Below are 16,619 nucleotides of genomic sequence, written 5' to 3'. Positions count from 1 at the left end.
GTGCTGGGCAAGCTTCATGTGGCAGGGCATTATACAAAGGGGGTGCCACCACTAAGAAGACCATGCATCTGCCCCCATCTGCCTCAATTCATGGTCAGGGCCGCAGTGAACCAGCCCTGAGACTGACAGTCAAGGAGTTGGAGAAGCTGGTCCTTTGTTAAGTATGCACCTTATGTGTGACCTTTGTAGGTCTCTTGCAGTGAGAAGAAAGGGGAATCTTGGTTCTGTTCTCTGTGTCTCTTTCCATTGTTGTTGTTGTATGTGCGAAGTCGTGTCCGACCCATCGCGACCCCATGGACAATGATCCTCCAGGCCTTCCTGTCCTCTCCCATTCCCCGGAGTCCATTTAAGTTTGCACCGACTGCTTCAGTGACTCCATCCAGCCACCTCATTCTCTGCTGTCCCCTTCTTTTTTTGCCCTCGATCGCTCCCAGCATTAGGCTCTTCTCCAGGGAGTCCTTCCTTCTCATGAGGTGGCCAAAGTATTTGAGTTTCATCTTCAGGATCTGGCCTTCTAAGGAGCAGTCAAGGCTGATCTCCTCTAGGACTGACCGGTTAGTTCGCCTTGCAGTCCAAGGGACTCCCAAGAAGAGTCTTTCCGTAACCCTTCCTTATTGCTTCCTGCAACAGAGTGTATAATCCAATATTTAATGGGACTACATCTTGGTGTAGTGGTTAAGAGCTGCAGACTCTGATCTGGAGAACTGCGTCCGATTCCCCACTCCTCTTCCACCTGCTGCCAGTTGAGAGACCTTGAGCCAGGCACAAGTTTTCTGACCTCTCCTTCTCCTCCTTGTCTGCAGTTTATATGGAATCACCAAGAACATTGACCTGTTTCCTGCACTGATGGTAGAAGATCTGGTCCCGGGTACCAGAGTTGGGCCCACCTTGATGTGCTTATTTGCCACTCAGTTTAGAAGACTCCGGGATGGAGACAGGTACCCAGAATACAGACTCAAAATCAATGTCTTTTTCCCGTTCCATCCGATAAAAGTGTTTTCTTTTTAATTAGGAGGCCCTCAAAAGAGATCTCCATCTCACAGGTTCTTCAGTGACACTTTTTCAGAGAAAGGGGGTTCTAAAGCAGTGGTTCTCGTCCTTTGGGGATCGAACGACCTTTTCACAGGGGTTGTGGTAAGGCAAGCAGCTTGGGCAGGGGGCACCATGCACACAACAGCCTTGCGGGGTAGATCGAGACAGCGGTCGTCTGTCTGGAGCAGCGGAAAAGAGCGAGATCGGCATGGTGGGACAAGAGGCAGAAGTGAACTTGGAAAACCCTGGGGAAAAAACAATTTATAGACAATCATGAACCATGGATCTTCACGCCTTTGGTCAGTTTTGGTTTAATTTCTGTGATAGAAAGAACCCTTGCATAGTTTTATGGTTGGGGGTCACCACCACAGGAGGAACTGTATTAGGAAGGTTGAGAACCATTGTTCTATCTAAACCAACATTGAAGTGTGTGTCTTGCATGCAAAAAGGTCCCCTCTTCCATCTCTGGCATTGCCATAATCACAGGCAAATCTGGGGGAAGACCCCCATGGCTCAGACATTGGAGAGTCAAGTTCAATTGGAGGATTAGAGGTGGTTTAGGAGGATGGGAAGTGGATTCTCAGGACCAAGATTGGCACCCAGAAATGTAATTTATTTGCAAAAAGCAACTTTGGGACAAGGGGGACCACTATGGCTTGGGGCCACAGGGCCAGGGACAGAGGGCTGGGGTTTACTCCTTTGCATTGGCTCCCTGATCAGAGATGCTCCTTTAAAGCCATAAGGCAGGAGTGGCCAAACTGGGGCTCTCCAGATGTCCATGGACTGCAATTCCCATGAGCCCCTGGGGCTCATGGGAATTGTTGTCCATGGACATCTGGAGAGCCCCAGTTTGGCCAACCCTGCCACAGGGATAGTGTATTTGTCTTTCTCTGCTTGTCCTTCCCTGCTTGCCATCCCATAGCAAGTCAGATGCCGATGTCCAAGTTTACAATTCCCTCTCAGGTTTTGGTACGAGAATCCGGGAGTGTTCTCTCCAGCCCAGCTCACGCAGATAAGGCAGACGTCGCTGGCCCGCGTCATCTGCGACAACAGCGACCACATCCGGCAGCTCCAGAGGGACGTGTTCCGGGTGGCCACCTACCCGCAGGGCATGGTCAGCTGTGAGGAAATCCCGGAAATGGATCTACGGGTGTGGCAGGACTGCTGCGAAGGTCAGTTGTCAGCCTGGATCCCAGGAGGGGAAACACCTCTGTCGTTCTTGTCCCACCATGACCGTTTCCACAATTGGAGACCTACCTTCTTTCTCTGGCGGAAGCAGCCTCCCGTCATGCTTTGCTCCTTTCCTCTTTTCAAAAAAATGTGATTTTTTGCAAAAGGGTGCCTGCTTGCCCCTTTGTTTTCATTGCGGCCCTTAACCCCACCAATCTCCGTGTCCTTGATAGCCTCCCCACCCTTCCCCTCAAAGTGTCCTGAATGTAATTAAAAAATAAAAAGCCCGGGTTATTACATTATAACGCTGCTGGGAAAGAAACAGCGTTGTAACATGATCACCCCTTTTTTTATAAAAAGGCAGATTTTTTTGGAGCAGACGGAGGGAGGGGGAGGGAGGGAGGACAGTGAAGAGGAAAGGGGCATGCCCAAATGTCTCAAAATAGTGCGCGCAGGGAAAAACCCGATCGTGTGCAGCCCCAAATTAGACCCTGTTAAAACCCACTTGAAAAGATGGAATTCGGTTTTCTGAGTAGTCCTTGGCTGAGGGTTAAGAGATGGGCTTGAAGAAGCCAATTTTATTGCAGAAATGAATGAAAAAATTAACCCTTTCAATCCACGATATTCCTAGTGCGGAAACAGTCCAGGAGTGCCTCGGGAGAAGAAGGGTGCCTTTCCCTCCCCCTTGCATTCCTGGGAGCCAGCTTAGTGTCGCGGTTAAGAGCAGTGGTTTCTAATCTGGCGAGCTGGGTTTGATTGCCCGCTCCTCCACATGCAGCCAGCTGGGTGACCTTGGGCTAGTCATGCCCTGATAGTGCTGTTCTAACAGAGCTGTCCTGTCAGGGCTCTCTCAGCCTCACCTCCCTCACAGGGGGTCTGTTGTGGGGAGAGGAAAGGGAAGGAAATTGTAAGCCCCTTTGAGACTCCTTTGGGTAGAGAAAAGTGGCATATAAGAACCAACTCTTCTTCTTCTTCTTCTTCTTCTTCTTTAGATGCCAGAGTTCTCCACCCCGTCAACCCCTGTCATTATATTTATTTATTAAAGGTAAAGGTAAAGGTATCCCCTGTGCAAGCACCGAATCATGTCTGACCCTTGGGGTGACGCCCTCCAGCGTTTTCATGGCAGACTCAATACGGGGTGGTTTGCCAGTGCCTTCCCCAGTCATTACCGTTTACCCCCCAGCAAGCTGGGTACTCATTTTACCCACCTCGGAAGGATGGAAGGCTGAGTCAACCTTGAGCCGGCTGCTGGGATCGAACTCCCAGCCTCATGGGCAAAGCTTTCAGACAGCTGCCTTACCACTCTGCGCCACAAGAGGCTCTTATTTATTTATTACTTTAACTCATATCCCACCACTCTCTGTTGACTTGTGCTCTCCCCCCCCAAAAAGGATATTGCCTTTAACGTGCACAGAATAATCGTGTTTTGAAAAGCAGAAGAGCTGAGATCCGGGCGAGGTTGTGTTATGCAATCCCTTGAGGCCCTGCAGATGTGGGGAGAGAAGGCAGACGAATACCAGCCTCTTGACTCACATCCTCCCATCAGGGGAAGGCCCGTCCCAAGTGTTTGCCGGAGGGACGAGTTCCACAAACCCGACCCTTTCTCAGCCGCCAAGTATCCCGAAGAGGAAGCAATCTGCATCTCGGCAAGGAGTGGAAGGGAGGGAGGAGGATTTCAGCTAGGCAGCCCATGAAGTTTCCTCCTTGCCAGCAGTTTGATTTGGGGATCTTTTTTTTAGCAAAATAAACAGGGGTCCTGAAGGTCAGTGGGAGGGGGGTCTTCCCAGGGACTTTGAAGAAGAAGAAGAAAAGTTGGTTCTTATATGCCGCTTTTCCCTACCCGAAGGAGGCTCAAAGCGGCTTACAGTCGCCTTCCCTTTCCTCTCCCCACAACAGACACCCTGTGAGGTGGGTGAGGCTGAGAGAGCCCTGATATCACTGCCCGGTCAGAACAGCTTTATCAGTGCCATGGCGAGCCCAAGGTCACCCAGCTGGTTGCATGTGGGGGAGCGCAGAATCAAACCTGGCATGCCAGATTTGGACACTGATTACTTCCTTTCTCACCTGCAGAAGGAAGGGTGTCCTTTCTCCAGGAGGCAGTTCACCACACAGAAGGGTTGGGATGGCTGCAGGCCCCTGAGGGGTGAGAGGCAGAGCCTCTGCTTGACACGCAGAAGGTCCCAGGTTCAATCCCCGGCATCTCCAGTTAAGAGGACCAAGCAGTAGGTGATGTGAAAGACCTCCGCCTAGGACTCTGAAGAGTTGTGGGGAGGAGGATGTGACTCAGTGGTAGGGCATCTGCTTAGCCCGCAGAAGATTCCCTGGTTCAATCCCTGGCAGCTCCATTTAAAAGGACCAGGCTGTAGGGGATGGGAAATGACTTCTGCCGGAGACCCTGGAGAGCCCTGCCAGTCTGAGTAGACAGTACTGGCCTTGATGGACCGAGGGTCTGAGTCAATAGGAGGCAGCTTCATGGCTTAACAGGAAGTGAGTGATGGGAAAGACCTTGACCTGAGACCCAGGATCAGTGGTAAAGCATCTGCTTCGCATGCAGAAGATCCCTGGTTCAATCCCCGGCATCTCCAATTAGAAGGACCAGGTAGTGGGTGATGGGAAAGACCTTGACCTGAGACCCTGAATCATTCCGGGGAGCTTTCCAGGCTCCACCAGGAGGCTACAACAAACAAAATCTGGGGTACACAAGAAATGGAAAATTCCAGAAAAAAAGAGAGCTGCGTATTGGTGACTATGAAACGATAACAAATAAAGCTTCCAAAAATGCAAGAACAGTCATTTTTAAAGTATCATCATAGACAATCATAATAACAAAACATTTATAATTATAAATTGCCCATTCTTGAGACCTCGTGTTATTACATTGTTTCACCTCAATTATTTAGGTCCGCTGTAGAAGCCACCTTGCGTTTGGACTTCAGTTGGAACTTACCTGTCTTTTATCGGACCAGGTTGATAAAATAACATATAAAACCACTCTTTTTGCTTTGCCTGCAAGGAAAATAAGGGCCAACGTTGTACTCATGTATGTTGTTTCAGTTCTTTGGTCTTAAATTTTATATTTCTATACAGTTCTTTTATTCTATTTTACTGCTTACAAATTTGTATTTTATATTTCGTAAAGGCCTATGGCTATATACAAATAAATGTATCACTACCTGTTGAACTGTTGCCTGAATTATTTTTTGTATCACATTTGTTGATTGGTCGTAATATTATACACTCATTGACGATATTGTCTGGTTATTATGATTGTCTCCATGATAGTTCATAAATGACTCTTTTTGCACTTTTTGGAAGCATTATTGACTTATGGTTTCAGACCTCCAGCTTCCTTTTTTCCTGGCAGGCCCCTGGAGGCTGGCAACCCTAGAAGGGAAACGGAGGATATATTTCCAAGCCTTTTGAATGCACTGCACTCAAATACCTCCTCTCTCTCTCTCTCTCTCTCCCCCTCCCCAGACTGTAGGACCAGGGGCCAGTTCAGGGCCCTTTCACAACATTTCCGCCGCAAGAGAGCTTCCGACTTCAGCTACCTGGAGGAAAACCCGTCCAACACCAAGCCCGGAGCCCCAAGGTGTGGTGAGCTCCTCGACCTCTTTACCATTGTTGTTATTGCATTAAGAGGCAGGGCTGACGTCTCCCCTGCCACAAGCATGCCTTCCGCGTCCAGCTGCTGGGCATCTCCTTTGCTACCTAGATGGATCTTCGTGCTGCATGGGGGACCCTGCTGTGACCTGGATGCGCCATTTGTAACATTCCCACGGAAAAGTTATCCCGATGGATGTTCCAATGGGCGCTTTAACGCATGCTAAATAGCACAATCAAGGCACTTTGCAACCAGGTTTTATTGTGAGAATTGGGGGCCAAGCCTGTTGCATTCAGGAATACAACAAGCACTAGATTTGGGGGGGGGGACTCTACGGACGGCCTCATTAGGGAACTCACCGGCAGGGGCAGCTCTCACGTGACAGCGATCTGCAGCCTCCGAGCCTCGGAGGGAAGTGGAAGGAGGAGGGGGTGGTCAGGGGTGGGGGACGGAAGGCGATTGGCTGGCTGCTGGACAGACAGGCAAGCCGGTTGGAGGAGGAGGCACTCAGGGGCGGGACAGACGCCCTGAGTGGGTGTTAAGCGCTGAGTGGCACTTAAGCCATGAGACCAGCTCCTCCTCTTAGGCCTTGCCAGAAATATTTTATGTGGAACAAATTAGAAATCCCAGCCTCCAGGTTGGGGACAGGAGATCCCCTGGGATCACAGCTAATCATCAGACTATGGAGATCAGTTCCCCTGGATAAAAGGGATGATTTGGAGGGCCCTGTACCCCACGGAGGTCCTGTCCTACCCAGGTTCCATCCCCAAATCTCCAGGGGTTTCCCCCTACGAGTGGTCAGGGGAGACCTGGCAACTATAATGCAGAAATGGCAAAATCTGCTTGCTGAATCTGTATTATTTAGCATGTGTGAAAGCACCAGGGAGCCAGCATGGTGTTATGGCTAAGAGCGATGGCCTCTGATCTGGAGAGCCAGGTTTGATTCTCCACTCCTTCTCCATGTACCACCATGTGTAATCTTGGGCTAGTCATAGTCCTGTTAGATCTGTTCTCACAGAGCAGTTCTCTCAGAGCTCTCTCAGCCCCGCCTATCTTCTAAGGTGTCTGTTGTGGGGAGAGGAAGGGAAGGTGATTGGAAGCTACTCTGGGTAGTGAGAAGTTGGGTATTAAAACCTGCTGAGTGTGGTGATGAGGCCATAGGGCAGCAGTGGCCAAACTGTAGCTCTCCAGGTGTCCACAGACTACAGTTCCCATGAGCCCCTGCCAGATTAGAGGTTGGCGTTTTTAACCACTGCACCAAACTGGCTCTCCGGAGCAAGATCTGAGTTCCAGTAAAGATCAACAAGATCCTCAAGGGAGCAGCTTTCAAGAGTCAAAGGTCCTACCTGATATAAAGGGGGACTGTGTGGATTTATCTTACAAAAGCTTATTCCTGGGAGATCTGGTAGGTCTTTAAGGTGCTAATGGGCTTGAATCCAGTTCTCCTACTGCAGACCTAAGCTGCTTCCCACCTGAAGCTACCTGATCGTGCCCTTTCTTATAGAATGGAAGAGCCTGCTCCAAACCGCTCACAAGAGGAAGATCTCGAGTCTTTAGTAATCGAACTTGAAAAAATGGTCTCCGCTCTTCAGAAGCAGGTAGAGTACACCTGGGAGTGGGCCGGACCTCGAGAAACTGGACTTACCAGTTATGGCAGCCCCTGATCCAAAATAACCTGAGGGCTATTTTCCCTTTCAGAGTGCCAGGCAAAAGAGGTGTTGGGGGGGGGGTATAATGCTTGCCTTTAATCTGGAGAAACAGGTTTGATTCCCCACTCCTCCACAGGCAGCCTGCTGGGTGACTTTGGGGCAGTCACAGTTCTTTCAGAGCTCTCTCAGCCCCACCAGCATCACAGGGTGACTGTTGTGGTGAGAGGAAGCGAAGGCAATTATAAGCCTCTTTGAGACACATGCAGCCACCTGGGTGACCTTGGGCCAGTCACAGTTCTCTCAGAGCTCTCTCAGCCCCACCAGCATCACAGGGTGACTGTTGTGGTGAGAGGAAGGCAAGGCATTTATAAACCTCTCTGAGACACATGCAGCCAGCTGGGTGACCTTGGACCAACTACAGTTCTCTCAGAGCTCTCTCACAGAGTGTCTGTTGTGGGGAAAGAAATGGTGTGTACGCCGCTTCCCTTCTTCTAAAGCTCGGGTGGCCGAACTGCGACTCTCCAGATGTCCATGGACTACGATTACCATGAGCCACTGTGAGCATGATGCTGGCAGGGGCTCATGGGAATCGTAGTCCATGGACATCTGGAGAGCCACAGTTTGGACACCCCATGGCCTGGTACATTCCACTGTGCGATGCTCATGTTTACAGGGTCATCTTTTCCTTCCCTCTCAGGTCAGCTCTTTGGAGGGTCAACTGAAGCAACACAAGAGAAGCCCGGGCAAGTCCGGCCAGCAGCAGAAGACTGGAGCCAAATGGAGGCTGAGATGACCATCCCTTCCACAGGTCTAATGTGAGGAGGCAGCCCATGCCCAAAGCACGGGAGATTGTGGGGGGTTCACAAATGCAAGTCTGGAATTTTCAGGATGGGCCTTTGCCAAACTGAGAGGATCTCGCCTTCTGCCATATATTGTTGCTCCGGGAGGGTCTCTGAGGAGACTTCTCAGGGGCTTTCTAAGGCGGTGGGGTCGCATGGAACAGAAAAAGAGGAACCCCCTCGGGTCTCTCCTCTCCGCAGTGAGTTCTGCTGAGAAATTCATAGACAGCCCGGTGTGGCTTGCGATCGGAGCCCCGCACTAAGATCTGGGGAGACCCAGGTTCGAATCCTCGCTCTGCGGTGGAAGCTTGCTGGTCGGCCTTGGGCCAGCCATGCGCTGTCCCCCGAGCCATGCTGTGAGGATAAAACAGAGGAGAGGAGAACAGATGCATGGAGCTTGGCAGGCTGTCGAGGCGTGGCATGAATGCTGTAATTGAATAAAGCGGCCAGGTATGCATGCCACTGAACTGGATGCAAAAGGGAGGCTGGCCAACTCATGAGCTGTATATTTCAGGGGAGGCTGGTAGAATGATGTAGTGCCATCAGCAGACAGGTGAACATGTCCAGGATGGTCCAGCTCAGGCATGGCCAAACGGTGACTGTCGAGACATCCGTGGACTACAGTTCCCATGCGCCCCTGCTGGCAGCAGGGGCGCATGGGAATTGTAGTTCACAGATGTCTCGACAATCACTGTTTGCCCCCTCCCCCACCCCTGGGCTAGCCCTCTGAAACCTGGCAGGAGGGGCAAAGACTGCAACCAGTTCTCTGGAGTGTATGTCTCCGGTAACCACACCCACTCCGGTCACATGGCCATGTTGAGTGACTAAGGATTCCCCCCCATCTCTGTGGTCTTTACCATAGCCATGTGAGGCATTCCTAGAGCGTCACTCAATGGGGTGTCGTCACTTCTAGGCTTTCACCGTTGCTGCATCACATGCCACTGCCCCTCCCCATCCTCCACCTCCCGGAAGCTCCCGGAATCACTGGCTGCAGGCCTGGTATGTTTTATAGGGCGTATAGTTACCAACTTCAGGCTGGTAATTTTTGGGGAAACACAACCGATCTACAGAAACGTGGTGTCAAATGGTGAACTCCGTGGTATGCCGTAGAACCTTTTTGAACCCGCAGGGGCCACTAGAACTGAGACACAACATGGTGGGCGTGGCTACAAAATGGCCGCCACAAGAGGCCAACCGAGCCACAAAATGGCTGCCGAAGCTGATCATCAGCAATGGTCAACATGAAGCCTGGCTGTTCCTGCTCACTTTCTAAAGTGAGCCAGCTTGGTGTAGTGGTTAGGAGTGCGGACTTCTAATCTGGCATGGCAGGTTCGATTCCGCGCTCCCCCACATGCAGCCAGCTGGGTGACCTTGGGCTCGCCATGGCACTGATAAAACTGTTCTGACCGGGCAGTGATATCAGGGCTCTCTCAGCCTCACCCACCCCACAGGGTGTCTGTTGTGGGGAGAGGAAAGGGAAGGTGACTGTAAGCCGCTTTGAGCCTCCTTCGGGTAGGGAAAAGCGGCATATAAGAACCAACTCTTCTTCTTCTTCTTCTTCTAAACCCCCTCGGCACAGGCTAGAAAAGATTTTGGTGGATACCGTGCCTCCTAGGGGCACTACGTTGGTGACCTCTGCCGTAGACTCTAGGAGATGTGGAATTCCCGTAATGATATCAAATCCCCACTGAATTCCTTCCCTTTCTCTAACCTTTGCCTTCCACAAGCACCCCCCTCAAATCCCCAGGAATTTCCCAAGTCAGAATTGGCAAGCATGGTAGTGCATGTCAGGGCCCTTGCACTGCCACCATTACACCCTGACCTCCCTCCCATTTTGCACCCTCCCCGGAGCAAGGCAGAAGCAGATGGATCCCCTACATCCAACTGGGATCCAGAGTGCGTGTGTGTGAGTCACTCTAGGATTTCTGTCTCTGTGCTTCTTCCCATGTCCTGCCTCCAGACCTCAAACCCTTGGTGGGGGCCAAGTCCATAGGCACGGACCCCCGTGCTGCCTCCGCCTCTGGATCTACCTGTTTTGTTCGTTTCGTTTTATTCCAGCCACGGCGTGGCAGACGGTTTTACAGTCCGCCGCCTGCTTTGGCAGTCCCCTTCCGCCTGTCGATTTGCGCTGATTCACCACATGTGCCCGTTTTTGTTTTTTTGTTTTGTTTCAGAAAGGGAGTTAGAAGTGCCGGTGAGTTAGCCCCAGGGGGCTTGCCTCTCATCTCCCCATTCACCTGCGTGGTTGTGGCCGTGAGCCTGACGGGCGGGGAAGTCTGAGAATCATGGGGGCCTGATGGTGGATCTGAGCACCCAACAAGCCACCCTGAGAAACGGGGCCTGACTTGGCCCGAGACCTGCCAACTCGGGGAGAAAATCTGTCTTCACCCTATTTTACGGGCAGGGCTGCGGGGCCACCCAAGCGCTCGCACTGTCTTGACTCCTGACAGCCACTTGGAAATGAATCAGGAATTAGCAGACGGCAGCGCGTTTGCTTAGATGTCTGCGCATCGTTAGCATAACTCCTATGATGGCGGTAGGCACATCTGTCACGCCAGCGGGTCCCGCCCGTGATCACCATGAAATAAAGAGATGGGGCGAGGAGTCTGGAAATTTTACGAGGGGAAAAAGCGCATGAATAAAGATGAGGCACTTTCTGGTGTCTCGTTCTGGTTTATATTTACGTTTTCCTAGGGCTTTCGGTCATGAGGACTAGAAACTCACTTGGTAAGTTGCCAAGGTGCTCCCGGAAATTTCCAGAACTTTGCAGGGCTGACCACCCTCTATCAGGGGTCGCCTTTGGGAACCGTGGTGGCCACAGACCACTTTCCTGGGGCCCACGAAATATTTTCAGGAAATGGGAGGGCTTGGGCGGGGCTTTTGGCTGCCATGGCTTCTCATTGGCCGTTGGACTTCTGATTGATTACGCGGATTTTAACAACATTGGTTTGGCAGCTTCTACCACAAAAATCAAGGATTTTCACTGTGTGAGTGAAGGTTGCAACCACTGGAAGAAGAGTTGGCTTTTTTCTACCTGAAGGAGTCTCAAAGCAGCTTCCAATCGCCTTTCCCTTCCTCTCCCCACAACAGACACCCTGTGAGGGAGGTGAGGCTGAGAGAGCCCTGAGATTACTGAAGAAGAAGAAGAGTTGGTTCTTAGATGCCACTTTTCTATACCTGAAGGAGTCTCAAAGCGGCTTACAATCGCCTTCCCTCTCCTCTCCCCACAACACACCTTTTGAGACAGGTGGGGCTAAGAGGGCTCTGGGAGAATTGTGAGTGGCCCAAAGTCACCAGTCCATGGTCTTTACCATAGATAAGGGGGAATTCCTAGAGCATCACCTGGAAGTGTCAGCACATCCTCCCCCAACTCCCCCTTCCCTTAATCACTGAACCCCAAATCTCCTAGCATTTATTCATTTATTTGCTGATTTGATTTTTCCCCCCATCCTCCCAGCAAGCCAGCTCAGGGCAGTGTTGGCTCCCCTAAACTGAGCCCAGCTACGATTTGTGCAATGCCTGGGTTGCATAGCATGATATTACCCCTCTGTGTTTACATGGCAGTCCTCAGCCTTCGTAGACATTTTGCAAACATTTGTCCCCGGGCATCTTCCTGGTGGGGCCAGCTAGCCACACAAGCCGCCCAAACCCGAGAGATTGAGGCAATCAGTTGCACGGTGGAAGATGACAAGTAAGTCTTGCAGCCGTTGTCATGTCCCAGATGTGCCCCATTAACACTCCTCCCAGGAAGAAGGTGAGGTCCATTAGGTCTAGCAGTGCCTATGGGGCCCACCTTCCTCCTACCGGCTTGTGATGTGGGTCAGGAAGACGACTGCCTGGCGTTTTCCTGCTCCACACCTCTCCGGAAAAAGATGAACTCCAGCAACGTCAGAAGTACCTCCTTTGGTGTAGTGGTTAGGAGTGCGGACTTCTAATCTGGAGAGCCGGGTTTGATTCCCCGCTCCCCCACACGCAGCCAGCTGGGTGACCTTGGGCTCGCCACGGCACTGATAAAAACTGTTCTGACCGAGCAGTGATATCAGGGCTCTCTCAGCCTCACCCACCCCACAGGGTGTCTGTTGTGGGGAGAGGAATGGGAAGGCGACTGTAAGCCGCTGTGAGCCGCCTTCGGGTAGGGAAAAGCGGCATATAAGAACCAACTCTTCTTCTTCTTCTTCTCTGTTGTAGACAACAATGCCCATGGGGAAGGCCATTTTGCCCCCCTGGCTTGCTTCAGCCTGCTTGGGACAGGAAAATGCTTTGGCCCCATCCTGCTTCCTGACTTTAGTCTCTGTGTGTGTCCTCCTCCTTAGGTTATTTCAAGCAACGGCTGTTTGCCCACTGCTCCAGCGGCACATCCTGGACCCCACTGGATCTTGGGTGTGCCCCAAGGTCAGCTGCCAATCTGGGAACCCCCTCACCTATTCCACTAATACACCACCAGCTTCTCTCACTCCCGCACCCCGGATCCTAGTACCTCATGCCCCATCCAGAAATCTTAGAACGGACTTCTTGTTTGGAGAACTGCAGCAGCGATCTCCCAGATCTCTTCCTGGAATGAGGCTTCCCATCCACAAGAATGAGGACATTGCGTTGGCATGAAATGGTGAACGAGTCTTGCATCTCCGGCCCGACATCCTAGACCAGGGGTAGTCAAACTGCGGCCCTCCAGATGTCCATGGACTACAATTCCCAGGAGCCCCCTGCCAGCGAATGCTGGCAGGGGGCTCCTGGGAATTGTAGTCCATGGACATCTGGAGGGCTGCAGTTTGACTACCCCTGTCCTAAACTGATCAGCCTTTCAAAGACACCGCCGAATCGCAATCTCTCCGGAAGACAATAGGGGAACATTCGCGCTGACCCCCGAGTTTGCTATATTTTGCCAAAGTTTCAGACAGTGGAGAAATCGAAACAAGGGAAGCTTCCACAGGCCTGTAAAAACCAGCTGGTCAAGGGCTACAATTAAGGCCTGTTGGGAATTGCGTCTGCAGTGTTTGGGAAAACACACACACACACACCCCTGGAAATAAAGGTTGCCTGAATTTCCCCTTAGGCTGCTGCCCTTCGGAAGATTTTGGCAACTCCTGAAATGAACACCTGCTCGGACGATATCGTCCTTTGCTATCTGACCCTAATAATGAACACACTTCTCCTCTGGCTGTCTCCCTCCAGTTTCTTCTGCGCCTTCCTCCGAAGAAATTTCCAACCCTCTCGACATCGTGCAATTTTTAATAATACGGCGTACAGAAAGTGCACAGCTCAGGCCTCTGCGGAGCACTGCGGAAGATAATCGCTTTTTCCGAGGATCTGTTCTCAGATAAGATTTCCGGGGGATAGGTTTTGAGAGCCAACGCTTATGCCCTGGAAACCTCGTTGTCCTTTAAGGTGCTACCGGGTGCTACCAGGTTCGAATCCTGCTCTTTTTGGCATACCCAACATGGCGACCCACCTGAAATTGTTCTTGACTGAGCATCTGCTAGGCATCCCAGTCTCCCAGCCGCGCATGCTGTACCCATCCCCTCTCCTCCTGCAGACAGGAGATGGGAAGCCCAATCCACTTGGAGATTGCCGATGAGCAGACAGGGGTCCTTCTCCTCCTAGTGTTTAAACAACCGGTGCACAAGCAGAGAAGCATTTGTGTCCATGTATTCCCAAGGCTCTCCCTCTGGAAGTGAAACTGGCATGGCTTGCCTCAAGGAATCCTGGGAGTCGTAGTTCTGAAAACAAGGTAACGCGGGCATCCTTCCAGGACTATGCATCCTGAGCTCGTTCGGGAAGAGCCAGGCTCATTAAACTAGTTTCATGCCTCTAGTGCCGATGTCATTGAGAAGGTCGGGCGTCCGTTACCCTAGCGAGCCCCGAGATAATTCTACAGACTTGTATTTGAAGCGCCAAGCCGTGCAATGCATCTGTATTTATTGCACCCACCCTGAAGCTCAGCGTAGAAAGGAAAGATCCGTGCTTGAATTTGATTCGTGGTGCTCTTGCGATTTCGAGGTGCTTTTTTTTTTTAAGAATAAACCGTGGTGCTACAAGATAACCTGTGTTGTTTGGTGATGGTCCTGGCTTGGTCGCCGTGAACTCTGTGGAGATGAGGATCAGAAGAGCCTCGACTAGCTAGAGCAGTGGTTCTCAACCTTCCTGATGCCACGACCCTTTAATACAGTTCCTCCTGTTGTGGGGACCCCCAACCATAAAATTATGCAAGGGATCTTTCACAGAAATTAAACCAAAACTGACCAATAGCCTGAAGATCCATCCACTGTCTATACATTGGTTTCTTTCCAGGGGTTTCTCAGTTCAGTTCTGCCTCTTGTCCCACCATACCGATCTCGCTCTTTTCCACTGCTCCAGACAGACGACCGCTCTGTCTCGATCTACCCCGCAAGGCTGTTGTGTGGATGTCCCCGCAGCCAAGCTGCTTGCCTTGCCGCAACCCCTGTGAAAGGGTCGTTTTGACCCCCAAAGGGGTCCCGACCCCCAAGTTGAGAACCACGACTCTAGAGCTATTCTGGGCTTATCAACACTGCCTCTTCTGCTATACTTCAAGCACTGTAAACACTTGCAAACAGAAGGGGGGGGGTTATGCTCTCCTTTGACCTCTGATGCAGGAGTAGTCAACCTGTGGTCCTCCAGATGTCCATGGATTACAATTCCCATGAGCCCCTGCCAGCGTTTGCTGGCAGGGGCTCATGGGAATTGTAGTCCATGGACATCTGGAGGACCACAGGTTGACTACCCCTGCAGTCTGATGGACAGCAGAGACTGAATAGCAGTGGTGGTGCTTTGTCAGCTGGGACTCAGAGAAAGGACAGAGCAAGAGGACGTAGGTGTCAGCTAACACAGGTTGGCGGTAATCTTGGGCAAGGCCAATGTGCCACCAGCTGTAAAGCGACAATGCCGTGTGATTCACTGATAATCGTTGTCTCCTTTGATTTCTCCAGCATGCTCTGGGAATGCACTTTTCCCATCTTCCTTTCCCAGCTGTATGGCTCATCGTGCCGCGCTTTAAAAGGGAGATGGAAGGAGGAGAAAGCTCCCTTTTGCTCACTGACAGCCTGTGGGTGCTGCTACTGGAGTGGAGGTGATAGAAGTAGAAGACGCTTTCCAGCTTTCCAGAATTCCCCTGCCCGAATAACCTTAAACCTGAGGATGCTCATACAAAGTCTCCCATTCATTGCTTGAGTCTTGCTGATCACCTTGATAGCTACTCCCATCCTATTAAAGCTAGGGTCACGCTGAAGAATTCTGAATCTAAATACATTTGTGCTTGTTTCAAGGGCCTTTGACAGACACACCAAATGTTTGTACATGTTAAAGAACTCTTAGCCCATTCGTCGACACTAACTACAAGTATATTTATGTACTAGAGATTCAAGGGCCTTAGAATCACTGAATGTTCACATGCATTCAGAATCTCTAGCACATTTGACAGCACTGACTTCAAGTATATTCCGGTTTGTGAGTATCAAGAGTCTTCAACAGACACACCAAATTCACACATCTTAAAGCACTCTAGTGCATTTGTCAACACTGACTTTGAGTATATTTATGTACAAGAGATTCAAGGGCCTTAAAGTTACTGAATGTCCGCACATCTTAAAGAACTCTAGCGCGTTTGGTGTGTCTGTTGAAGGTTCTTGAAATGCACAAATATGAATGTCCTTGAAACCAGTGCTGTCCAATGTGCTAGAGATCCTGAATGCATGCGAACATTCAGTGACTCTTATGGCCTATTATGTACAAGAGTTTGAAGGGCCTTAGAGTCACTGAGGGGCTTTTCGCACGCCTTCAAAATCGCACAATGGTTGCCAATTGAAAACGCTATTGATTTGCCGTTATGCACAACGTCGTTGACAATCTGCCACACACCTGAAACCGATCCGCAAAAAGCGCTTCGTTGTAGCGCTTTCAGGGAAATCCCCAAAAGTGGATTCACCCTCCGGAAAGCGATACACTCCTGCAACCAATCTGCAACACTAGCGGGAAAGTTCTGTGCGTTACCATTGTTGCGGTTTCTACAAACTCCCTCCCCCTGGCTCTCTCCTCTGATCTTCCAGCGAAGCGATCGCCATTATTTTTTTCTCCGAGCGAGTGGGGATAAACGCACCGGCGAGCCTCCGTCTAGAGGCTTCCCCGGCTTCAGTCCCTCCACAGAGCTGTTTAGTCACTAAGCACAAACAACAGAGAAGCCCGTATGCTGATGTATTTTCCCTTAATTTTTTACACTGTTTTCGGACGATAATCACGCCCGTGATTGGGGGGGGGGGATTTTTTTTTTCACTCGGGAGGAGCGTGGCAACGATGAAATGGCAGCTCAAACGC

At 51.0% G+C, this 16,619-nt stretch overlaps 1 protein-coding gene across 2 annotated transcripts in view; it reads left to right on the top strand.

Annotated features, from left to right (window-relative positions):
- The window catches only part of LOC143836504 (peroxidasin homolog), a 65,535-nt gene extending 51,201 nt beyond the window's left edge, over window positions 1–14,334 (top strand). The window contains exons 18-23 of one of the 2 annotated variants that reach the window (XM_077335851.1): window positions 804–938; window positions 1,996–2,204; window positions 5,680–5,794; window positions 7,311–7,404; window positions 8,153–8,270; window positions 13,467–14,334. In XM_077335851.1, coding sequence (XP_077191966.1) covers window positions 804–938; window positions 1,996–2,204; window positions 5,680–5,794; window positions 7,311–7,404; window positions 8,153–8,248 — 649 coding nt within the window. In that variant the 3' untranslated portion in view covers window positions 8,249–8,270; window positions 13,467–14,334. Of the gene's footprint in view, window positions 1–803; window positions 939–1,995; window positions 2,205–5,679; window positions 5,795–7,310; window positions 7,405–8,152; window positions 8,271–12,607; window positions 12,974–13,466 lie in introns of those variants that run through there. The other variant, XM_077335850.1, reaches the window with a different exon arrangement.
- The last annotated feature ends 2,285 nt before the right edge of the window (window positions 14,335–16,619 follow it).

This window comes from Paroedura picta, chromosome 4, assembly GCF_049243985.1.
Source record: "Paroedura picta isolate Pp20150507F chromosome 4, Ppicta_v3.0, whole genome shotgun sequence".
Lineage (NCBI taxonomy): Eukaryota > Metazoa > Chordata > Lepidosauria > Squamata > Gekkonidae > Paroedura > Paroedura picta.
This window is presented reverse-complemented; position numbering and strand designations above follow the sequence as displayed.